This window comes from Asterias rubens, chromosome 18, assembly GCF_902459465.1.
Source record: "Asterias rubens chromosome 18, eAstRub1.3, whole genome shotgun sequence".
NCBI classification, from domain to species: Eukaryota; Metazoa; Echinodermata; class Asteroidea; order Forcipulatida; family Asteriidae; genus Asterias; species Asterias rubens.
Genome location: NC_047079.1, coordinates 4,900,390 through 4,925,367, shown reverse-complemented (window position 1 = coordinate 4,925,367; position 24,978 = coordinate 4,900,390). Strand labels below are relative to the sequence as shown.

Here is a 24,978-nt window from a genome sequence, read left to right as displayed (position 1 = left end):
AGGTGACTTTAATGATTCATAAAAGTGATCGTATAAACTTTGATTTAGCACTGCTCATTTTGTTTTCTCAATAGTGTGTAACAAGTGTATTTCGGTAATTAATTATTTAACATGTGAACCCTCTCCGTTAGAAGGAAATGCCTTCGGGGTATCCGAAAAGTGATTAATCGCAAACATAAATAAATCAATACTGAGAATACAACTAAGTAGTCTTTCACGTTCAAGATATTGCAAAAAGACTTTGCATATTAAACCACTGATCTTGCTATCATTATTAAAATATCCAGCATTTTATCAAGTAATGTTCGTATTGATGTGTAGGCCTACTGAAATCAAAAAGCATAATATTCTTACCAGAAATTGTGACGTTGCTCACGAATTGACCATATCTATGGAACACCATACATATCGACGATTCCCCCTGTGCATGATCCGATAATAGTCAATCTCCCTGTGCTCTATGGTTTCTGTTAGTCCAGTCAGTCTAGCCAAGGTCTAGTCGCTCACCCAAACTTGCCCATGAAAGGTGGAAAGTTTACCGCGTAGGCCAAGTGTTTGAAAATGCTGCTCTTTGCTTGTTGAAGGCGCGATGATATTCTCTCACTTGTGGCCACACGATGACGTTTTCCAGGAGGTCTGTCTGAAGGGTTCTTTCGGCAGCTGAGGCTAATACCTGCATGGTTAGAATTGAAAACACTGCTTGAGTCCGATTGCAGATCCCCCCCCCCCAACAGAAAACTGTGTAAACAAAACTTCTGATAGCGTCCTCTTTTGAATCACACTCCGTCAGTCCATGTTATGAGACCTTATGCATTGACGTCATCCAGCGGCCATCTTAGTGAAATAACGGTGACGAAACAATCGAAACGCACAGATTTGTACGCGCGGCGCACAGGATTGGCCAATGAACAACCTCCTTTTGACCTTTAGGTGAGGGCGCCCTACTGAAACGTCGTCATGTGCATAAGGTCTATTGTGGTGCGCAGAATCTCTGATGGACAGCTTTAATGTTATCCATTTAGGCCAATGCCACCATGATCTACTTGAAAACACACTGTTCGTTCATGTATCAGTCCTTGATGTGCCATTTGCTTACCTCTATGTTGTCCCGAAGGTGGTACATGTAGCAAACGTTGTTCGTCGGATTTGCCGGGTCCAAAACGATTGGTCTGTAGAGTGGGGGGGGGGAGTACACGTCATAAGTTAAAGAGCATGATTGTAGTAATTATAAATAGACTGTGCAATTCTCATGAGCATTGTGCAAGTACTAAATTGCATTCATGAGCACTGAAGGTGGTACCCGAGGTCCAACGAATAAGCAGCAGAGTTTGTGTTCGACGCCTTAATTCCATAGGATCCAAGCCTTGTGAGTGGCGTTCCTGTGTATACTAGACTTACTCAGTCGTGCTAGTTTCATGTAAATGATGGCATTAACAAAAACATCGTGACCCCATTATTATGTTTAAAGGGTTTGTGAAGTTAGTTGTTTTATGTTAATTAAAATGTCCATATTCATGAGCAAAAGTGTGATGTTTTGTCAGGCACAATCTCAATTCTTATTTTAATAGCACTGGACACCTTTGGTAATTGTCAAAGACCAGTCTTTTCACTTGGTGTATCCCATCATAACCATAAAATAACAAGCCTGGGCCCATTATGGTCATCGAAGTTGCGAGAAAATGATGAAAGAAAAAACAACCTTGTTGGACGAATTTGTGTGCTTTTTTAGTGAGAATTTACCTCTTTCTCAAAAACTACGTTACTTAAGAGGGAGTCGTTTCCACAATGTTTTATATTATCAACAGTTTTGAGTAATTTCCAAACGTGTACCTTCCCCTTAAATAACAAATCTTTGAAATTTTGGGCTCTTGGTCATCGAAGTTGCCAGAGACCAAAGAAAGAAAAAACACCCTTGTTGCACAAACATTGTGTGCTTTCAGATGCCTAATAAAAGTGGTGTTTCTGGGTATACAAGACTTACTCAGTGGTGCTGTTTTTATGTTAATGATGTCAATAACAAAGTAGTCGTGACCCCATTAATATGTTTACAGGGTTCATGAAATTTGTTGCTTCATGTAATTAAAATTTCGATATTATTCATGAGCAAAAGTGTGAAGTTTTGTCAGGCAGAATCTCAATTCTTATTTTAAAGACACTAGACACCTTTGGTAATAATCGAAGACCAGTATTCTCACTTGGTGTATCCAAACAGTATTATGCATAAAATAACAAATCTGTGAAAATTTAGACTCTTGGTCATCGAAGTTGCAAGAGAGCAAAGAAAGAAAAGAACACCCTTGTTGCACAAAAATTGTGTGCTTTCAGATGGCTTCAGGCCTGAAGTCTTTTAATATTTATTGGGTGTAAGAAATTACCTCTTTCTCAAAAACTATGTTACTTCAGAGGGAGCCGTTTCTCGCAATGCTGTATACTATCAACGGCTCCATTGCTCATTACCAAGCAAGTTTTTTTTGCTTACAATTATTTTGAGTAGTTGCCAATAGTGTCCAGTGCCTTTAACGCTCAATCAACTTAGTAAAGTTCACCTTTCCATTTTGAGTTTCCTGATAATAGTTTCTTCAAGGTGATCATCATTGTGCATGTATTTCCAAGAAACACGCAGCCTGTCCAGTTTGGTCAGAACCTCCAAGACGCTCCTCAAACCCTGAGCTTTGTTCAGTCGTCGTTCGGGCTTCCCTGCCTTCTCCCAAAGGTAGATGGTGATCAACTCCAGAGGGTAGGACTTCTGGAGATACTTAGGAAGGAATCTAGACGCCCAATACTTCACCAGGCGTATCAACTCCTTCACGTGGCCGGGTTGTTCCTTAACAAACTGTATTTGGTACTCAACGAATGATGCAGAATAAAGCTGTCTTGTTCCATTCCCGACTTCTAGCATAGTCAGAAAGAGTTTGCGAAACACTGAAGGAAGAAGTAAGAATCAAAAAGAAACACTGTTGGACGTCTGTTTCTGAAGATGATAGCATTATTTAAACTAAACACCATTGGCCGATTGAGCTGATCGTGGTGTTGTTGGTATGCAGGGATAAGGTACACGTGTCTTCGGTTTGGGCGCTTTTGGTCCTAGTAAAATATTGTTGGAGTTTGAAAGATGCTTTAAAAAAAAAGATAATTCAAATTATCTATATAAAAATACCTTGAAAGTATGTGGTTTTTCTTGTATTTCGTGAATACACACGGTCTGCCATTTTGCAAAGAGCCAAATTTTTGACTCCACAAAAAAACCCAATTATCACCCAAAATCAGGAAAATGTTATAATTACTGTGTTCTCGTTTAACTTACACTCTTGATTATTTGGAACGTTATCCGTTGTAGGAAGAACATCGACGTCTATCCATCGACGTCCGACTTGTATCTTAAAATTCAACAAGTATTCATCTGATCGTATGATTCGGACGTGCGGCACACCTTTCAAAGATGACGCTAGATCGGAAATTATTCCCAACAAAGTTTCCTTATATTCTTCCTTTCCAATCTCTGAGATGGGTTCCAGATATGGTTGGCTGACGAATGCAACCAGGTCCACGTCCGATAGATCTTTTACCATAGTGCCCTTTCCGAGCGATCCACCCTGCGAATGAAACAAAACAGCTGATTGCATGAACTACATTATAGACACCCAATCTTCAAACTATACCCAATTTCATAAAGCTGCTTAAGCTCAAAAAGTAGCAAAGCGAAATAAAACGATAACAATGATAAACGATGCGTAATAAGTGCCTTACGCAGATCCTTAAAGCCATTGGACACTTTCCGTAAACAGTATTGTCCAAGGCCCACACTTCGTGTATCACAACTTATAATATATAAAATAAGAAACCTGTGAAAATTTAGGCTCAATCGGTCATCGGAGCCGGGAAAAAAATAACGGGAAAACCCACCCTTGTTTCCGCACGTTTCGCCGTTAACATGCATTTACTATAAATCCGTAATTCTCGGTGTCGAGAATTGATAATGGGAGACTTTGGGACGCTAGGTGGCAGCAGACTTACCAGGTAAATGTCCATTGTTTACGTAGTTCTGAGCGTGCGCACATGACCGAGAACAATGGATTTTACATGGTAAGTCTGCTGCCACCAAGCGTCCCAAATGTCTCCGATTGTTTTAATGTGTTCTCAAAAAGTAAAGCATTTCATGAAATAATATTTCAAGAGAAGCCTTTTAATATTACCTTCTGTGAACCCTTTAAGTCGTTTGTAAATCTGTGAACTTTTACTTTTGTTTTCTGTTCCGAAAATTTATAATGGCTTTAAAGCGCTTTACAAAAAAGTAAACATTACAATTAAAGGGACACGTTGCCTTGGACCGGGCGAGTTGGTCTACGAAACGCGTTTAAAAACAGATTGTTACAAAATACAGATGGTTGGAAAGATGTTTTAAAAGTAGAAAAAATGATCCACCCACAAAATGCCTCGAAATTGCACGGTTTTCCTTATAAATACGTCGTGAACTAACACGGCGCACCATTTTGTGGAGTCAATTTTTTGGCCGACCGTGTTAGTTCGCAAAATAAAAGGAAAACCACGCAATTTCGAGGTATATTTGTGTGGATCATATTCTACTTTTAAAACATCTTTGTAACCATGTGCATTTTATAACAAACGGTTTCAAACACTTTATTGCAATGTAAACACCAACTCGACCGATCCAAAAAGTAGTCCTGCAAATAATAAAAAACAAAATAAATTATTGATGCCTAATACCAGAATAAGGTTACCACCCAAAATCATTACTCTGTGGCTGGATCCTACTCATGTTTGCTAAGCAGAAATTTGTAAGGACTATTTTGCAGCTAAATGAAAATGCGCCTGGGTGATAGCCTATAAGGAACATACTGATTGTACATTTTTTGTAAAGCGCCTCATGCATGGAATGGCCTTTACACAATTATAAAAAATGCTTTACATACAATTATAAAAATCAGCTTAAGGACATCAACAAATGTTCTCACCTTGACAACTTTATTAACATGAAAGGCGAGAATGTTTTCAGAGCAATGGACGTAAATGTGTTGGACCACACTGTCAATTGCTGATTTGCAGTCCGTTGAGAAGGCTTTCGTCCCATGTTGTATATTTTCGATAAACCAATTCCCTAGCTCATCCTGAGACAAACACCAGGGCTCGTCTTTCTCCTCACCCGGGTTGGGCTCACCTCCATGGACAACCACTGACAAAAGTTCATCCTGAGGCGAATTCGAGGTTTGGTCCTCGAAAAGCCATGACCATATCGAGCCCATATTTTGTTTTCAATCTGTACGGAAGAAGTTTTAAAAAGAAACATTGGGTGTTGGAACACAATCTCAAGCAAGCTACACGCATATTAAATTATTTCCCCTATTTTAGTACCCGAGTACCAAAATGCCAGGAGATAACAATCACAATAGTAACTGTCAAAGACCAGTCTTCTCACTTGGTGTATCTCAACATATGCATAAATCACAATCCTGTGAAAATTTGAACTCAATTGGTCGTCGAAGTTGCTAGAGAATAATGCAACTAAAAACACCCTTATTGTACAAGTTGTGTGCTTTTAGATGGTTGACATCGAGACCTCAAAATCTAATTCTGAGGTCTCCAAATCAAATTCAAATACTCCTGAGAGAAATGAGTGAGAAATTGATTCTTTCTCAAAAACTACGTTACTTCAGAGTGAGCTGTGTCTCACAATGTTTTATACTACAAACAGCTCTCCATCAAGTAAAGGTTTTATGCTAATAATTATTTTGAGTACACACACACGCCACCACAGCGTGTATACGTCTGCAACCGCGGACCTCCTATTGTCCCTCTTTTGTTTATACTAACTTTGTTGTAACAGCCCCCATTGGTTTTGTACACGTCTTCAAACTGTGGACCTTTCCCGAACCGTGGACTCTAATATTGACCTCTTTTGTTATATGTTCCCGGATTGAATGTGTATTCCTACTCACCGCCCCCCCCCCCCTAATCCCCTAAGTCGGCTGCTCATATTGGCAAAGTTCGCTCTTTAGCACAACGAGAGACAATGCATAACAACAAGGAGTTGTAGAGACGTATGTATACATATTCAGAGGGTGCATTCGATTAGCTTCCCTCTGGGTCGACCCCGGTCTGCCCCAGTACGTTCGAATAGCTTTGACGTCATTCCAAGGGGCTCACCCGGTTCAACCCAAAATGCCCTGCTTGTGGAACGGGTCACTTGGGGCTGCCCGAGGTGCATGACGTCACCACGAGAACTCTTGTCAGGGGCTCACTCGAATGAGCACCGCGGGTCGACACAGGGAAGCTAATCGAATGCACCCACAGACCTTTAAATCTGCATACGGCTGATTGCAACAATGGCTTTGTTCATAGCCATACCTTCATCCATTGTATAGCAAAGCCATTATAGTCCAATGACATTAAAAGCAGTGATCACCTTTGGTAATATTGTCAAAGACCAGTATTCTCACTTGTGAACAACATAATGCATGAACAAAAACATCTGTGACAACTTGGTCTTCGAAGCAACAAAACAATAATGAAAGAAAAGACACCCTTGTTGCACTTTAAGTGTGTACTTTCATATGCCTTTAATACAAAAATGCTTCAGTTCAGGCCTTAATGAAGTCTGTTTGACCAAAGAGAAAATACCACATTGCGGTAAAAATGGCTACTCGTTATCAGATACGTACAGGGGAATTCAGGCGGGAGTTCTGCCCAGAAGGAGGCTATGACGAGCTGGTTTCACCAATAATTGTGTTTGTAATTAAAGTGTACAATTTTAACTGTCATACTTACTCAAGTAAAGAGACTGTGGAAACCCTTCTCTTGAAAAGCCTGTGACAGCATTGTAGGTAGGTGTTCTTCTGAAGCCTTGCGGAAGCTACTGATAAAGCCAAACCGAATGCACAGCACTCATCGTACTATGTGTACCAAAACAAACACGGCACGTCGAACACAATGGTTTCAATCGACAAGTGCCGGACGAGCTATAGGGAATTCCCCAACTGAGAAATCACACATGCTGCCCTTTGACCTTCTCTAAAACGTCAATAGCTTCGGTACAGTGTATACTCACTGGATCAGTTGTGTACCCACTGGATGGATGCGTGTTACCGGGTTTTACACTTGTGGTAGACTTGTGTACAAGTCGTTAGTCTGTGTATATTTTGTCTGCCAGCGCTGCCTATTACAAACACACATTCTGCCGTCCAAGCAACAGTCCGATTGTACACTCATGCACCCCCACAGACATTAGGCGCGTTCGTTTAGCTTCCCCGGGTCGACCCCGGTGTGTGGCGGTTTTTTTCTTCCAGGACGAACGTGGGTATTTATCTGCACACGTTCGTCCTGGGAAAAGAAACCGTCACACACCGGGGTCGACCCAGGGAACCTAAACGAACGCACCCAGAGAAAACGCAGTCAAACTCTATATGCCATTTTGAGAAATGGTGGACACAATACTATGGCACTATTAGGTTTGGGTAAATGTGTCTGTATAAACCAAAACCAAACAGTGGATTGTCCGCCATACTCTCAAAGGGACGTAGGAGTGTACTGCTTGGGCATCTATGTAAAGCTCACTGGGCACGTTATGCAATGATATCATTGTATCCAATGGAATCACTGGATCTGAGTAGCAGGTACCTGTATGTATCTTTGTACGTTTATCCAATGATATCATTGTATCCAGTGGAATCACTGGATCTGAGTAGCAGGTACCTGTATGTATCTTTGCACGTTTATGCAATGAAATCATTGTATCCAATGGAATCACTGGATCTGAGCAGCAGGTATACCTGTATGTATCCTTGCAGATAAAGACAGGGGCCCAGTCAAGCCCCTCGTGAGCTGGGGCCGTGGGTGGTGGCTGACACTCGAGAGTGGGTGCGTTCGTTTAGCTTCCCTGGGTCGACCCCGGTGTGTGGCGGTTTTTTTTTTGCCCAGGACGAACGTATGCAGATAATTACTCACGTTCGTCCTCGTAAAAAAAATCCGCCACGCACCGGGGTCGACCCAGGGGAGCTAAACGAACGCACCCAGTGTAAGGCTAATCGAACACAGTACCCAATGATGCGAGTTTCTTGCAAACCCGAATGATTTTTATCCAAGTCCCCATTTCACCTATCAGGACCAAGCTGTTAATTGTTCGACCATGGAGGTAGAAATAGAGGTTCGATCTAGTGGACTGAGTGAGGGCATGGGGAGGGGTTTCAGTGAGGGAGGATCAAAAGTGCAATGAATCGTTTTAGAAAATGATACAGAGGGGAAGACATTAATATTTCTAGGGAACGAAATACTGTTTTGAGGAAATGAAATGATTCTTTATTTGTTTTTTGCCTGTCTCCTGGCGCCATACTTTGCACAAATCTTCAGTCGAAATCATTATTATCTTTATGACCATTTAGACTTAGGCCATATCTATTTCCTTTCTCTTTTTTGGGGGGTTAAGTGTCACGACTCACGAATCCACACTCTGCTGAAAAGAATCACCAGAACTTGTGTTCTTCAACGCTCGGCCACGACTCCCTTAATCATGTAGATTTACTGGATTATAATAATGAACATAACTTACACTTAAAGCCATTGGACACTTTCGGAACAGAAAAACAAATAAAAGTTCACAGATTTACAAATAACTTACAGGGTTTACAGAAGGTAATGGTGAAAGACTTCTCTTGAAATATTATTCCATGAAATGCTTCACTTTTTGAGAAAACATTAAAACATCAATTATCGATATCGAGAATTACGGACTTATTTGAAACACGTCATGACACGGCGAAACGAGCGGAAACAAGGGTGGGTTTCCCGTTATTTTCTCCCGACTCCGATGACCGATTGAGCCTAAATTTTCACAGGTTTGTTGTTTTATATATAAGTTGTGATACACGAAGTGTGGGCCTTTGGACAATACTGTTTACCGTAAGTGTCTAATGGCTTTAAACTACAACTAACTTGTAAACAGTTATCAATGTTTGACATAAAACCATTACATACAACTAACTTTTAATCATGAAACTGTGTGTACTTTAGCTTACATGTCCACACTACACCATACAATGAAAACTTGTTAAATATCGCCATACTATGCGTGCGAATTAATACAAGTTCTATTTCTTTTTATATAGTACTGAAAATGTTATCATTATTAAACTTTCCAGAATATCTGAATAGGCAAAAGTTTGTAGTGTTGTAATAAAATTATATTAATCCCGCAGAGATGTAGCCTTTTCTAAATCCCAAAACAATAGGCATATTGTTACATAATAACGGAGTCCAACATATAAACTCTTGAAGGGCAGTTGTGTAAAACATGTTGCTGAATGAGGAAATCCCACGATATTCCTGTTTATTATGTTGTTTTCTTCTATTTTCACGTTTTTTTGTGTGTTTCTTCTCTCTGTCCGTTTTTACCTTCAACCAAACCACCCAAATAAAACACGCCAGCTCGGTTGGCCGGTGATACATTTACCACCGCAGTGAATCATAAGTTTGGTAAATGGAATATTAATGGCAATAAAAACTTACATGGTATAAGAAGTACAGCAGTTTTGGGATAGTAAATTGCATTTTGAGAAAGATCTCATTTCGAGGTACGACTTCTTTTTATGAAAAAATATACAACTTGTTAGCCCAAAATTCGTAGATTGTGTACTCCTGTAGGGATTATTCTTTATGCGTAGTCATTATTCGCTCCGAATTTTCGGCAATATTACCTCAAACAGGTGATCACGAACTGTGTTCACATGCTTAATTTTATTGCTAACATTCAACTCGATTATTTTGCTATAGGATTAAAGTTCATTAACTGTGCGACGACCAACTATTTGAACATGTCACTCCTTGCTTCAACTGAGGGCGCCCTACACGTTTTACCACGCAGTGACGTCACTGAAAAGGGTGGTCCGGAGGGTCTTTTCGGCAGCTGCCTTTATCACCTGTATGAGTTAGAATTGAAAACACTGTATGAGTAATGGTTAATGAGTTTTTACATGCTAAAATAATTTTATTTTGGGACTTGTTTTACTAATTTCTCAAAAACTAAAGCACCTTAATAAGTAATATTTGAAGGGAAGCTTTCTACTATCATTATCTTCAAACCCGTGTAAGTTGAATGTAAATCTGAAGACATTTTTAAAAAAGTACCTGAATCCGAACATTGTTCGTTTGTATCAACTCTTGATAATTCATTCATTCATCCTACATTTTATTTCAATGCTGTCCTTACATTTCACATTTTCAAAACAAAGTTTGTCAATAATAGGTTCAAATTATAAGTAATACACAGTAACACATAGTAAATTAAGATATGAAAACATTGATGATTCACAGTAATTTTTATTGATAAGTTATACAAGATAGTCATAAAATGCAGTAAGTGTAGGACAGCAATGGTTTAGGTGATTGCATTTTGCTTACCTCCTTGTTGTTCCCCCACTGGTACAAGATGCCAACGTTGTTCGTCGGATTTGCCGGGTCCAAAATGATTGGTCTGTAGATGAGAGGTATAGTTAGTAACGAGCATGGCTTATTGTTATTTTCAATCAACTTTTCAAGTCTCGTAGTGTGCAACGTACACGTACGAAATGTAATCCTTTGCATGCCCTGAGGTGTCTGTAAAATGCCGTGGTGACAAGACCTTTTACATAATGTTTAGTTTCCTCTAAAAAAAAATGGGGAATATTATTTTGACGCTCATCATTTTAGTTTACCTTTTCATGTCGAGTTTCGTGATAATAGTTTCGTTGAGCTGATCATCCACACCGGACATGTATTTCCAATAAACACGCAGCGTGTCCAGCTTGGTCAGAACCTCCAAGACGCTCCTCAAACCCCGGGCTTTGCTCAGTGCACCGGGCTCCCCTGCCTTCTCCCATAGGTAGATGGTGATTAACTCCAGCGGGTAGGACTTCTTGAGTTTATCAGGGAGGTATCTAGCCGCCCAGTACTTCACCAGGCGTATCAGCGCCTTCACGTGGCCAGGTTTTTCCTTAACAAACCGCACTTGGTGCTGAACAAGTGATGCAGAATAATACCCTCGTGTTCCATGTCCGACGTCTAGCATAGACAGGAACAATTTACGGTACGCTAGAAAGAAATAAACCAGAATCAAGCACTGAATATTTAGCGACTGGCCGTTTCTGAAGATTACGGCATTATTTAAAGTTACTCAAACTGTGCACAAGTAAACTAAACAGTGTTTGCGCTTTGGGCTATAACAAAAGAGCGTGAGTTATGAAATTAATAATGATTCTTGACATTGTGTGGTTTTCCTTGTGCTTTGTGAACTTAAAAAACAAGGTGCGCCATTTTGTTAAACGAATTGTTTTACTTAAAAAAATGCGGACCTTGTTAGTTCACAAAGTAAAAGGAAAACCTGACGATTACATAGGGTTGATTGTGCGAATCATTATTTTCTAGGTCACCCATTACGACGTCCGGTTTAATTGAAGATGAGAGCATGAATTTGCTCAAACTGCAGACAATAAGCGGACTAAATTATATTATTATAAGCGGACCTTCATGTTCAAGTTAATGTGTTGTGTTGTACTGTAAGTTAATTATGGTGTAAAATGGCAAACCCTTTCAGTGCAAAGTTATTTATTTGCCCTTTTGACTTGTGATGAAAATGTCTTCCCTTAACTAAAAAGACCGATAGTTTTCGGAAACCAATGATGCCATAATGTAAATTCAAATTCGGAAAACTTCAGGAATGAATCAACAGTTCCTCTTATAATGGTTTGGTAAAATGAATCCGAACTTGGAGTTTCTAGTTTAAACACTTGGTTCGTGGATTTAACTTGAACGTATTATAATATTAGGGTGCAGAGATTTAACTTGTGTGCTTTGGTGATCTTGAAAAAGAACCTGCTGCTCGTGGGGACAACTCATTTAACCAACTCCCCCTTACACTTAAAAATCCCTTGCCATACACTATAGGTTTGAAAGTACAATACAACAATTTTTAATAGATGGGTCATGTGGTGTTTTCCTGGCTGGACCAGGTTTTTAACCTTTGTCTCTGTTGTATATTTTGCTTGTTGTAAAGAATTTGTGGTGTTGTCGTATATCCGTAATCTGTTTTCCATTTTTAATATTGCTCTTAAAGGCAGTGGACACTATTGGTTATTACTCAAAATAATTATTAGCACGAAACCTTTCTTGGTGACGAATAATGGGGAGAGGTTGATTGTATAAAACATTGTCAGAAACAAGTAATTTTCCACGAATTTGATTTCGAGTCCTCAGATTTAGAACTTGAGGTCTCGAAATCAACTATCTAAACGCACACCTTCGTATGACAAGGGTGTTTTTTTCTTTCATTATTATCTCGCAACTTCGATGACCGATTGAGCTCAAATTTTCACAGGTTTGTTATTTTATGAATATGATGAGACACACCAACTGTGAAGGCTAGTCTTTGACAATTACCAATAGTGTCCACTGCCTTTAATCAATATATTATTATAAATGTATTTTTATATTAATAGATTCAAAATTTTAATGTGATTGTAGTTGCCGGGCACCTCTGAAAAACAGTGTTCCACTGAGAGGTTTCCCCAGGGTAAAGAAGAAATAAATAAATAAAAAATTAAAATAAATTAGTACTTACAGATATAACATTTAGCATTGTCCGTTGTAGGAAGGAGATCGACGTCAATCCATCGACTATTGACTTGCATCTTGAAATTCACCAAGTATTGATCGGATCGTACGATTTGGACAACCGGGACACCTTCCAAAGTTGACTTTATGTCAGAAATGATTCTTGACAGGGTTTTCGTATACTCTTCTTTTCCAATCTCCGCGATGGGTTTTGGGTATGGTTTGTTGACGAATGCAACCAGGTCCACGTCCGATAGATCTTTTACCATAGTGCCTTTTCCGAGCGATCCACCCTGCGAATGAAACAAAACATCTGGAACTAGGATACCCAAACTACAACCTCAGGTGGGTATAGCTTACAAGAAACATACTAGTTGTCTACAAGAATTCAATTTTAAATGTACTTACCTTGACAACTTTATCAACATCGAAGTCAAGAATATCAGAGGAGCAATTCTTGTGAATGTGTCTGACCACACTGTCGATTGCTGACTGACAGTCGGTTCTGAAGTCATCCGTTCCACGTTGTATGTTGCCATTGTACCAAGTCTCCAGATTACCCGAAGATAAACACCAGGGTTCTTCCTTCTCCAAGACTAATCCACCTCCACGGGTAGACGGGTTTCTCTCTGCTGGCCCGTGATAATGATATATCATTTGCGAGTCCATGTTGTTTCCGCCCTCTGTGGTAGAAGTTGAACAATAAACTAAATATATCAGCCAACATTGAAACCTCATAGAGGAACACATAGGAGTGAGTTTTGGCGACCCCAACCAGAACATTGGTCAGCGTTTTCGCGTGTTTGGTTGAGGCGTGGTGACGTTGCTGTTCAGACCAACCGCTAACCATAGAGCTTTATATATTGACTAGAGCGCTAACACTCAGTTATACACGCACTAAGGTTTTGAAGCCGTGTGGGTGCATCCATGTTTATGTACAAACAAATACAAAAGCTTGAAATTTGTACGGCATTAGGAGACTTTCCAACGCTAGGTGGCAGTAGACATACCGGGTAAATTTCCATTGTTTACGTAGTTCTGAACATGCGCATAATTCTGAGAACAATGGATTTACCCGGTAAGTCTGCTGCCCTCTATCGTCCCAGAAAGTCTCCCATTGTACAGCTATTTGCATGACAGTGCGCTTGTTCTTTTTTATGTGCCACCGAAGCAAAAAATGCAGTAAATGTGAACGCACAATCTGCTGATCAGCGCACAAACTGCGAGCGTCATGTGCGTCATGGTTAAAAGGCGCGTTTACTTTTTTTTAGTACGGCAATCAAGGCGAAGTTACGGTTTTCGTAGCGCGGACGTACGCAAGTGGACAGTTGCGTACGTATACCATGGAGGTAGGATTAGATGCGCACACGCAGAATGTAAAATAATCGGGGCAATGTGTGTTCTCTTAAAATTCCGAATTCACGCAACACATCAAACATGTCTGCGCCCAGGGTGGCTTCAAAACGCAGAGCAAGTTAGCGCTCTAGTCAATATATATAGCTCTATGCCGCTAACCGACTTGTTGAGTCAGTTTGGGCTTTGGTTTGGGGTCGCCAAAACGCACTATAGGTGAGTAAACTGGGCCCAATTTCATAGCGCAGCTAAGCACGAAAATTTAATTAGCAAGAAATTTCTTGATGAAAACAGGATTACCAACCAAATTTCCACGTGATTTTCAGGACAAGCAAACAACAGCTGAATACCAGTAACAAGCAACATGCAACAAATGGAAATGTGGTTGGTAAGCCTGTTATTATCAAAGAGGTAATTTCATGCTAAGCAATTTTTTTGTGCTTAGCAGCTCTATGAAATTGGGCCCAGATAGCCACGCAAGAGCTTATTACATATAGGCCTACACAAATGATGTACAAGAATCATTGGGTGCGTTTAGCTTCCCTGGGTCGACCCCGGTCTGCCCGCGGTGCGTTCGAATAGCTTTGACGTCATTCCAGGGGCTCACCCGGGTCAGCCCCCAGTGGCCTGCTTGTGCAGTGGGTCAGTTGTGGCTGACCTGAGCTGCACGCCGTTACCACGCGAGGCCGAGTGTGATCATTCGATTAGCTCTTGTCAGGGGCTCACCCGAGTGAGCACCGCGGGGTCGACCCAGGGAAGCTAATCGAACGCACCCTTTGAAAACGGTATAAAAGTCTCCACTGTCGCCAGTAAGTGACACACTCATTTTGATCTTGTTCATTGTTGTCATTGTCAGAAATAACATACAGCAAACAAATATTGACAACGCATGTTATAAAGGCACTGGACTCTACTGGCAACTACTCGAGATAAATGTTTAAAGCATAACAAAGTGTATACATGATAACGAGCAAAGGAGAGTAGTTGACAGTAAAACATTGTGAGAAACAGCTCCCTCTGAAGTAAATAATCTTTTGAGAAAGAAGTAATTTCTCACTCAAATAATTATTCAAAAACTTCAGGCTTGAAGGCTTTCATAAACGCCTCTCTTAAAATTCATGCATGACTTCATATTTCTTATATGGCTTCGTTTTGGGTTAGAATTGTTCAGAACTATTAAGAGGGGCGTATAGGCTAAGAAAGCACACACTTTGTGCAACGGGGTGTTTTTTTCTTTCATTATTTTTGTGCAACTGTGATGAGTCAACATTTTTTACAAGTGTATTTTCATGCATGTTTGGATACACTAAGTGCCCTTGCGTTTCCCGAAGTCACTCTAACCTGGAATTGATTCAAACGGCTTAGGGACCCTCTTAGGTTCCTGGGATCCACTACGGGGGTTATACGAATCTTGACTCGGAAACCAATCACTCGAAGATGAAGATTGGTAATCTTGTCCACCTCTGTATACTCCACCAGAACCACTACTGTATCCTCTTGTCACTGGAGGCTCGTCCTCCGGCTCGGCCTCCTTTGTTACATGCTGCACTAACTTGACAGCAGCATAGGTGCCTACGGCAGCTGCAGCAAGTGCTGCTGTGGTGATTGGTGATTGGTTACGTAATAAATAATCAGTCAGGCATGACGGCATGAGTGGCCAGCTCCCAAGCTGGCCACGAGGCCGTCAGTCTGAATCCTGCACCCAAGCTGAGCGTCCGCTGTGTCCTTTCTTCCTAGTGCAGGACTCCTCGACTCACCCCTTGTACGCCAATACAACATTGGCGACGAGGATTAATCTTCAAGTTGCGTGTTTTTTCTAGTGAACTACTTCAGGATATAACGTAAAGTATAAATATAGGGTAGAAATAACTTTTAAACAGCAAATTGTCACCCTTTTATTTTTACTTTTGTTTTTCCCATAATATAAATTTAACATCATTTGAGACGTAGGCCTAGGCCACGTGTTTCAACTGTTGCGGCCACTTCATTTGTTCTGGTGTAATTTAATTTTACATTTACGCTTTTGCCGAAATTTACGGGAAGCGTTTAAAATTCTCTTTAAATTAACGAATCTCTGGTGACTTTCTGTTAATAAAGTATTTCCCACCGTCAAAGCTATATACTGTGATTAGTAGTAGTCTGTCGACGCTCTCGGCGCTTGTTGAATTTGTCGGCACTAACACCGAGACAATTTTTTTGTATAAAATATTAATAATGCCATTCCCGTGCTTTGCTATTCTGTATTTGCATTGATAATAATTATATTCTATAGATTCTGCTACTCATAGCTTTGCTTTGCTTGGTGCGGTAATTTTATTTAAAAAGCGCTCGAACTATATTAAGTTCAATTTTTGGCATCACCAAAAATATAAAATAACTGTTATCAGGTCAAACTGCTGGGCGTCACTGCCAGCAGAGGCGTAACAGTTATAACAAGTGACTGTCTAGATTTATAGACTTTGTAGCAGATTCTCTATATATATTTTGAACGTTTAATTATAAGCTACGCAATACATCTACTGTGACCCTTGACCCGTAATATCACAATGGCCATTAATATAAACTCGGCATCCGTTAAGGAATTAACAACATTACCGGTAATAGGGGTCAAGTTTGCCCAGATAATAGTGTCAAAAAGGGAAGAGTTGGGCACAATATCAATTGACACTTTTCATGATAACCCTTCTCTGCAAACTAAACTTAACGAATTTGCAGAAAAGGGGTTGATAATTTTAAAGTACATTGAGACACCCCTAACCGACCCCAAGGCCGACCCAACTGCCCAACAGGCAGACATAACACAACTGTCCCATGTCTTTGGTTTGCTTACCAAACAGGTTGAAATTATGGTTAAAGCGATGGAAGCAAACTCCTCAAAAATAGCGAGTCTAGAGCTAAAATTCAATCAAACCCAAGAAAAACAACTACTTGATCAACCAATTTCAGCTAGCGGTGGGACAAAAGGAATTAAACAAAATACTGGGGATACAATGATAGACGCCACTCTAAAAGCTATCGGAGAAAAAGCTCCACCCTTGCCTGCTCACATTCTAAGTGAGATGCATTCCCAAGCCAATGGTGAAAAGAAACAACAGGTTAAATATGAACAAAGCCCTGCACCACAAATCACTGAACAAAAGCCTAGTATGCCTTTTGGAATTTCTGCCACGCCTTCCACACCACCCACTGAACAATACCCTAATGCCGCTACACACAATGCTAATACAATCCCGACTCCTCCAAAACACGGCGGGATTGGCGCCGCCTCTTAGCTTTAACATTCCTGCTAAACCAAGTGAAAAATGTACCCAAGTTGTCCCCATACAATGGTTCTACTGATTTTCATGCTTTTGTAACAAAATTTGAGATGATGGCAGAATGTTGCAAGTGGGATGAGGATACTAAACTAGTACAGCTAGTGGGGGCGCTTACCGACAATGCTTTAGAAAGCTATGCTTGGCAAGAGCCTAAAATTAGGCGTAGTTTTAAGCTTAATAGGGACCAACTACTTAAGATGTTTGGAAAAACTAAGGACCCAATAATTAGCAGGGCAGAACTTGCCGCAATTAGACAAAATGAAGATGAAACCTTGGAAGAGTTTGGGCAGCGTGTGAGGCAGACTACTACTCGCGCCTACCCCACGGCAAACACGGAAGTGTTTGAAACTCTTGCAAGGGAAGCATTTTTAAAGGGTTGTAACAATATTGAGATTGCAGAACTCGCGCTTTTCCGAGATCCACAGACACTCAATCAGGCAGTTCAGTACACCCAAACAGCCACCCACAATCACAAGCTATTGTCACGCCAGGGTAGATCACGGGTTCGCCACGTTTCGTTTTTGTCTGATCCTTCCGTCCGGCGATTGTCGGATGAAGGTCAGACCCCCCCCCCCTGAAAGTGCCCAACAAATTCAAGTAAGACAAACGGGCAAGGATAATGTTGATATTCACTTAGATTGGTCAGAAATGAATAGGAATCTTCGCGAACTATTAACCTGCCTTAAGGGGACGGCCGTTAACCCAGCAATTGCTCCCCTATTGTTGTACAAAGCAGAACCGAGTCCCTGACTCACCGCTTACACGGTCCTCCGCCGAGGCGTACGTAGTTCGTCACCATACCGTGGGCCATCACCGTCTGCATCCCCATCAAGGCAGCGGTGTTACAAATGTACATTGTAATGCGATAGGGCACTTTGCCATGGAATGGCCCCTTAACATTAATTCACGCCCTACCTCGCCAATCCGTCCAGCTTACAAGCCAACTTTAAACCAGTAGTGACTGATTGTGACGGCCAACAATCGGTCAACTTAGAACTTACAGGCCAAACAAAACCTATGCCTATTGATTTCAACGCTGACCAAGCATCATCGGTAATACAAGAATTTCAATTGTCTCAGAACCCTGGTATTAGTTTGGTAATCCCAATCAAAGTTCAAGGTTTAAGCGCTCAAGCTGTGGTGGATACTGCAGCGCAAGTGTCTATAATCAGTAATGACCTATTTGATAAGATTAATCATCCAAAAATGCCATCCGAACAGGTTTTACTTCGGGGGGCTGGAAAGGGCAGTAAAATAATTGCCAATAAGTTTTCAAATGTGCCCTTAATTATCGGTGATCAAACTTATCTTGGGACTTACTAGTAGCTCCTATTGAGGATTAATTTATTTTAGGGCTAGATTTCCTTAAAGCCCATTCCGGGGTCATCAACCTAATGGAGGATACATTAAACCTCAACGGTCAACAAATTTTCGCACAGATGAGAAGAATTGAAAATGAAAAGTATTCTGTGCATAGAGTGTTACTGTCAAGGAAAGTGGTTGTCCCTCCCAACACAGAGATTATTGCCCAGGCCCAATTGTCCAACCCATCAACCAAACAAGTCCTAATCCGCGGCCCAGAAATGTGCCATGAAGGGATTTTAATACCTTATGCTGTGGTTTCCATGGAAACCGATTCTCGTAACTTAGCTACATGTTTCATATGCATTCGTAACGATAGCAATAGGTATGTACATCTTAGGAAGGGTCACGTGGTTGGAAGGGCAGAAGAAATTGACTGTGTAATGCCGAATTGTATACCTAATCTTGATACAGGTAGCTCCCATTCGGCTCCTGGGGAAGTCCGGTGCTCGCCGGGCGTTCCCGCAGCAGTAGTAGATCCGAGTGAAAGTGGTGGTATTCTTAACAACCAAATTGATTTTCCCTGCAGGGAAGTCCGGTGCCAGCCGGGCGTCAATCTGTCAGAACTGTCTGTAGAGCAAGTTAATCAAGTTCCATTACATGTTTCGGAACTATGGAACAAATCTCGGGAACATTTAACTTCTCACCAGTCGGATCATTTGGCTTGTGTTCTAACTGAATACGCCGATGTTTTTTTCGGAAAATGATAACGAGGATGGGTTGCTGGACTCTATCATTGTACCCGATCTTCTTCCAGCCCCGGGACCTTCATCCGACCAAGAAACGCCCCCTCCAGCAGCCCAGACGCCAACGCCCCCTCCAGCATCCCGGACGTCAACGCCAGCCGTCTCACCGAAATCGGGACGGTCATCCACAGAAACGCTCCCTGGATGCAACCGGGATGTGGGACGAGAACAAACAAGATGAGACGGCATGTAATCCGATACCACATCGCAAGCGAGGGTTGGTGGTTTCTGTTCCCACTCCTTACATGTTGGAACTGCCGCCGTTGGGTTATCGCCCTGCACGTTGATCTTCACGGCCCCTTCGACGAGGATCACATACCGGAACTGGCTACCAGACTAGAGGGGTTTGTGCGTTATGTTTGCTCCGGGTTGGGGTTGGCATCCACCAGTGATGAGCTGGTAAACTTCGTCGTCCAACGCCAGTTGGGCGACGAGGTTTCAGCCTTTAACCCCGAGGAGACATGCGTATGGGACGCATACGACAAGTTTATATCGGACTGCCCCCGGTGCAAAAACGCAATCTACAGTTCCCCAATTTCGATGACCAGTTGGGTCAACCTTTTTACAGTTTACTTTGTGCATTGTATTTGGATGCACAAAGTGAGAATGTACTGGTTTGCCTGTGCCCTACTATTTATTTTACATTATGTTACCTAAAATAATGTGGTTTGGAAGTGTAAGATTTACTTTAAACATTTGACAAGTTGACAAGTTGTGTAAATAAATGCTTCACCTTATCTCTGTTTCTAAAAAGAAAAAAAGAAAAGAGAAGTGAAGGTATTATATTAAGGCTCTTCTAACAAAAGAAAAGAAGAAAAGAGAAATGAACATTATATATATTTAGGGGTTTAGTTAATTTTTGTAAAATACACTGTTGTTTTGAATTTATGTAAAATCCCTCCATATTTCACAAGTAATTTTTGTAAAAATAAACTTTTGTTTTTAATTCATACTTCCCTCCTAAAAGTATATGATAGGGAGGAATGTGGTGATTGGTGATTGGTTACGTAATAAATAATCAGTCAGGCATGACGGCATGAGTGGCCAGCTCCCAAGCTGGCCACGAGGCCATCAGTCTGAATCCTGCACCCAAGCTGAGCGTCCACTGTGTCCTTTCTTCCTAGTGCAGGACTCCTCGACTCACCCCTTGTACGCCAATACCACACTGCACCAAACGTACACCACGAGCCTGCTGATCCTTCGTCTTCATTCTTCTTTTTGCCCCCCGACGCCATTTTAACTCAAGTCACTTGCACGGTCAATTCTGCAAAAACAAGAGAATGTTGTGGAAGTTGCGCTTTAAAGGGCCAGTCACACTACTGCAGCTATGACGAAAAACGATAACGATTATAACCAATGTCATAGTGCGAAAATGTTGCTCCAAAATGGATTGAATTTTATTTTCTCCAACTTTCCCAACAGGCTCAACGCCCCCCCCCCCCCCTGTGTCGCTGCTGCGCGCCACTGAACTTTTTATTTCATATTCGCCCCTCCACATAAGGCCAGGTTAAAAAAAGAAACATGCTCAGCGTCCCAGGTCGCTTCCTTGTTAGAGACCGCCTCCTTTTTTCTTTGTTTTTCTTTTTTACGGAAAAAAGGGATATATTTTAACGATTTCAGCAAAAGAAACTAAGTTTTGTAAAAATAGCCCGGCTCATTGTCTAAAAGGCATTGGACACTATTGATAATTACTCGAAACAATTATTAGCATAAAACCTTACTTTGTAACGAGTAATGGGGAGAGGTTGATAGTAACATTGTGAGAAACGGCTCTCTCTGAAGTGACGTAGTTTTCAAAAAAGAAGTTATTTTTCACGAATTTTATTTAGGGACCTCAGAATTAGATTTTGGGTTCTCGAAATCAAGCATCTGAAAGCACACAACTTCGTGTGACAAGGGTGTTTTTTCTTTCATTATTATCTCGCAACTTCGACGACCAATTGAGCTCAAATTTGTACAGGTTTGTCATTTTATGCATATAATTATGTTGAGAAACATTAAGTGAGAAGACTGGTCTTTGGGCTTTAAAAAGTGTTGCGTCGGGCAGTCACAATGTCTTGTCCACCTTTTTTTGCGAAATAACAATGTATATATACTTGAATTTTTTAAAGGCCTGCAGTGGACACTATTGGTAATTGTCAAAGACTATAGCCTTCACAGTTGGTGTATCTCAACATATGCATTAAATAACAAACCTGAGAACATTTGAGCTCAATCGGTCATCGAACTTGCGAGATAATAATGCAAGAAAAAACACCCTTGTAACACGAAGTTGTGTGCGTTTGATTTATAGATGGTTGATTTCGAGACCTCAAGTTCTAAATCTGAGGTCTCGAAATCAAATTCATGGAAAATTACTTCTTTCTCGAAAACTATGGCACTTCAGAGGGAGCCGTTTCTCACAATGATTTATACCATCAACCTCTCCCCATTACTCGTCACCAAGAAAAGTTTTATGCTAATAATTATTTTGAGTAATTACCAATAGTGTCCACTGCCTTTAAAAGAATGTCTGTATTAACGGCCCTCTTGAAAATATAAAATATAAAGCCCCCTCCTCCTTCCCTTTGTTATAAGAAACCCGGAAGCTAATTTTTTTTTTTTTTTACTCGGCCTAGTTATGCGTTACGGGTCTGCCCCCGTAGTATAGCATAGACTTGACTCAAGTCCCAATCCCGTTCCAATCTCAGAAAACTATTGTTTTGTGATGCTCTGCATTCCCTAACCCGTTCCGCACGCCGGGACCACACAATAGCTACATTTGACGGCGGCGGATATGCTCAGGGACCTCCCGCACCATAAAGGGACTTGAATCAAGTCTAGGAATATTAAAGCCGGCTGGTGACAATAGTGGTAGGTACAGCCGTGGCTTGTTTATTGACCGACCGAAGTCCGTTTTACTTAAAACAGTGTCAAAATCAATTACAATCTCATCGACAAATGGAATCAACCGTCTGGTGGTAGATAAAAAAAATGATAAACACGTAAATAAAAAGTGTAGACCTTGTGTATGGTATGGCAATAGCTCTCCTGGCGGCCTTACACTAACTTTCGTATTACATGTATACTAAAATACCCATATCGTCCCCGCCCGACTTGGTCATCGTATCGAATAACCAAAATGAATGATAATAATGATAATAATAATCATTTTGCAAAAAGGAACCAGACTATTTTGTTCTTCCAGCCTCGGTTTGGTAACATACATTGATATCAATGGGCGAAATTAAAGATGGTTGCAACGAAGGGCTAGTATGCCATATAAGATGCAATCAAACAGTCAAAACCAAAGAGACAATCTATCTATGTTTTGTGTAAGACAAGGCGGAGTGCTCGGGTGGTTGGTAGACTTGACTCAAGTCCCCATCTCGTGCTAGTAATTTTATAAGGTCAGTCCCATTGCCTAACATCAGAAAACTCTCACAACTGCATTGACCTCTCGCACGAGAACAAGACTTGAATCAAGTCTAGGTGGTTGGGTGGCCGGGTTGGCGTAGTACGTAGGCCTATCTTTCCTCGCCTTCCACCTCTACTCTAGGACCCCGGTTCGAATCACGACGGGGGCACTACACGTGGATTGGGCTTCCAGTTCAGTTCCTTTACCTGATTGTGTGGGCTTTTCATGAAACAATAATAGTATCTGGTGCAAGTTTTCCTTCCACAACTAAAACTAAAAGTTCATTCCTTTGTGCTTGGCTACTTCACATACCAGGGGCAGGGCCTACAAATTTGATTTTCTGGTTGAGAGTGCGTGGCTTCACAATCACAATGAATGATATGAGAAGAATGTTACAGTTGAACGAGTTTAGATACAGGATGAATGGAGCATAGTTAGAAACAAGAAACACCAGTTTCAGATTATTGAGTCAGTGATCAATGTTATGCAGTCTAAGAGCCTCAACAATAGTGCCAGATGTCACAGTGGTTACTTCTAGTTCTACTTCTATCTAATTCGGTACTCGGTGGAGGCAATTCAATTCAGTACTTCAATGCTGTCGTACAATAATGCACGTTTACAAAAGCAATAAAAAAAAATATATAGTATGAGGTATGATATAAACAATGGTTCAATAAGAAGCAGCAAATTAAAGACATCATTTAGGTATAACTATAAAGGGTTTAAAGTGACACGCTTTTGTTCTTTCCTAGACGATAGGATATTGAGTCTGGATGTATTATACCCAGGGACTTCTTATCCATGACTATCCTGGTGTCATGTGTTTTCAGTAGGATAACAGGAAAATTGTTCACAATCAAAAACTGAATGTTTTTTTTTTTTTTCAAATCATCTATCAAATTTTTTAACAATAACGTGCACTTCATGGTGTGTTGAAATTTTTAAAGTTTTGGTTTTCGTTGCGAGAGACAGTCCGACATTAACAGTGTTTATGCATGCACGACATTGGAGCAACGTCATATGTTTTCACACCTTTCATTGGTTGGTATTTTATTGAATATTATTCAGAAGCTAGTATGGCGTGCAAAATAAATCAAAAATATTATTCAATTACTACTTAACAAATTTAATTACATTTTTGTCCTAAGGCATTATGGCTACTATATTAGAATCCAGAGATATCATAAGGCATGAAAGTAAAACACCCCATCCCCCTTGAAGCAAACACACTTCATAACAATCCGTTTTCCCCTATTTCAGACCAGTAATGTTTGGTTTCAGGAGATAAGAAACCAATCTATGATATTTTCTCTTTAATGTAGACTTAATAATATTTATTACGCTTATCGGAATTTATTACAGTATACAGTTAATCCAAAAAGATATTGTTGTCATTTTCACTTAAAGTATTTGAATTTTTTCCCCATATTGGCACACCATAGAATCCCAAATAGTAACCACCTCACGTGATCCATCTAGAGACTAAAGCAGAATGAAACTCAATCTAGCAGACAGTAATTGTTTTGAACTTACGAGGTTGGATGATGTTTCTTTGACTCATTTGAATGTTGGCATAATAATGTACCAAAAATCAATCATTTTATAAATGTTTGAGCATAACCAACGACAGGAAATTTTATTCTCAGCATGATTAAGGGCCTGGTGAAAATACAGGCCGTGAGTAAACTGCATAGCTTCTGTCACCGGTGCAGCTTGCACAATCTCGCGGTAAAACGAGAATCAAAGTTGGGGTTAGAAAACATTATGAGGGTCGATAACGTATGACGCTACGATAATGCCGAGGGATTTCTCTTGTCCACGACTATTTTATTATTTCCAAACTATTCTCCTTATAGTTCTACTTACACACTTCAAAGAGGTATCTAGTTGAACCATATCCAAGTCCTACGACCATAACGCGTACGGCAGCATAATTATGTTGAACATGGCGAAGAGACAAAGTAAAAACCGGCCGCAGTCGACTACTACTAGTCACACTGTTAAAACGAAATATAAACGCCCTCTTGCGTTGCATGCTTGAATCGTAGAACATTTCCCTGGTTTCCGCACCACCACCATGAAGTTAAATAAAAACGTCGTACCAGGCAAAAGTCGTCGGAAGTGCCCGGATGGAGCAACGGGGAATTTCCACTGATCTCTGGGAATTTCCCAGATGCGATGAGAAATAGATCGTACCGCCCGTTGACCT

The 24,978-nt window shown here is 40.7% G+C and overlaps 2 protein-coding genes across 2 annotated transcripts; both read right to left on the bottom strand.

The window, feature by feature from the left end:
• Positions 1 to 14: 14 nt before the first annotated feature.
• On the bottom strand, positions 15 to 7,249 carry LOC117302115 (2'-5'-oligoadenylate synthase 1A-like). Its single transcript, XM_033785914.1, has 6 exons — positions 6,784 to 7,249; positions 4,974 to 5,275; positions 3,305 to 3,593; positions 2,547 to 2,922; positions 1,097 to 1,169; positions 15 to 673 (listed from the first exon to the last, which is right to left on the bottom strand). Exons 2-6 carry the CDS (start codon positions 5,259 to 5,261, stop codon positions 536 to 538), a joined length of 1,164 nt encoding a protein of 387 aa, XP_033641805.1. The 5' UTR covers positions 5,262 to 5,275; positions 6,784 to 7,249; the 3' UTR covers positions 15 to 535.
• Positions 7,250 to 8,977: 1,728 nt separating this feature from the next.
• LOC117302116 (2'-5'-oligoadenylate synthase 1A-like) lies at positions 8,978 to 24,732 on the bottom strand. Its single transcript, XM_033785915.1, has 8 exons — positions 24,636 to 24,732; positions 20,517 to 20,636; positions 13,261 to 13,277; positions 13,003 to 13,191; positions 12,602 to 12,887; positions 10,701 to 11,076; positions 10,408 to 10,480; positions 8,978 to 9,926 (listed from the first exon to the last, which is right to left on the bottom strand). Exons 2-8 carry the CDS (start codon positions 20,605 to 20,607, stop codon positions 9,861 to 9,863), a joined length of 1,098 nt encoding a protein of 365 aa, XP_033641806.1. The 5' UTR covers positions 20,608 to 20,636; positions 24,636 to 24,732; the 3' UTR covers positions 8,978 to 9,860.
• Between the last annotated feature and the right edge of the window lie 246 nt (positions 24,733 to 24,978).

Excerpts from the sequence above, each read along its gene's own strand:
- LOC117302115 (XM_033785914.1), bottom strand. The coding sequence starts at position 5,261 with ATGGGCTCGATATGGTCATGGCTTTTCGAGGACCAAACCTCGAATTCG. Across the intron at positions 3,594-4,973 it reads ATGTTAATAAAGTTGTCAAG|GGTGGATCGCTCGGAAAGGG; the intron begins GTGAGAACATTT and ends TTTCATTCGCAG. Across the intron at positions 1,170-2,546 it reads AGGAAACTCAAAATGGAAAG|ACCAATCGTTTTGGACCCGG; the intron begins GTGAACTTTACT and ends CCCACTCTACAG.
- LOC117302116 (XM_033785915.1), bottom strand. The coding sequence starts at position 20,607 with ATGGCGTCGGGGGGCAAAAAGAAGAATGAAGACGAAGGATCAGCAGGC. Across the intron at positions 10,481-10,700 it reads ACGAAACTCGACATGAAAAG|ACCAATCATTTTGGACCCGG; the intron begins GTAAACTAAAAT and ends TCTCATCTACAG. Across the intron at positions 9,927-10,407 it reads AGTGGGGGAACAACAAGGAG|GTGATAAAGGCAGCTGCCGA; the intron begins GTAAGCAAAATG and ends TAACTCATACAG.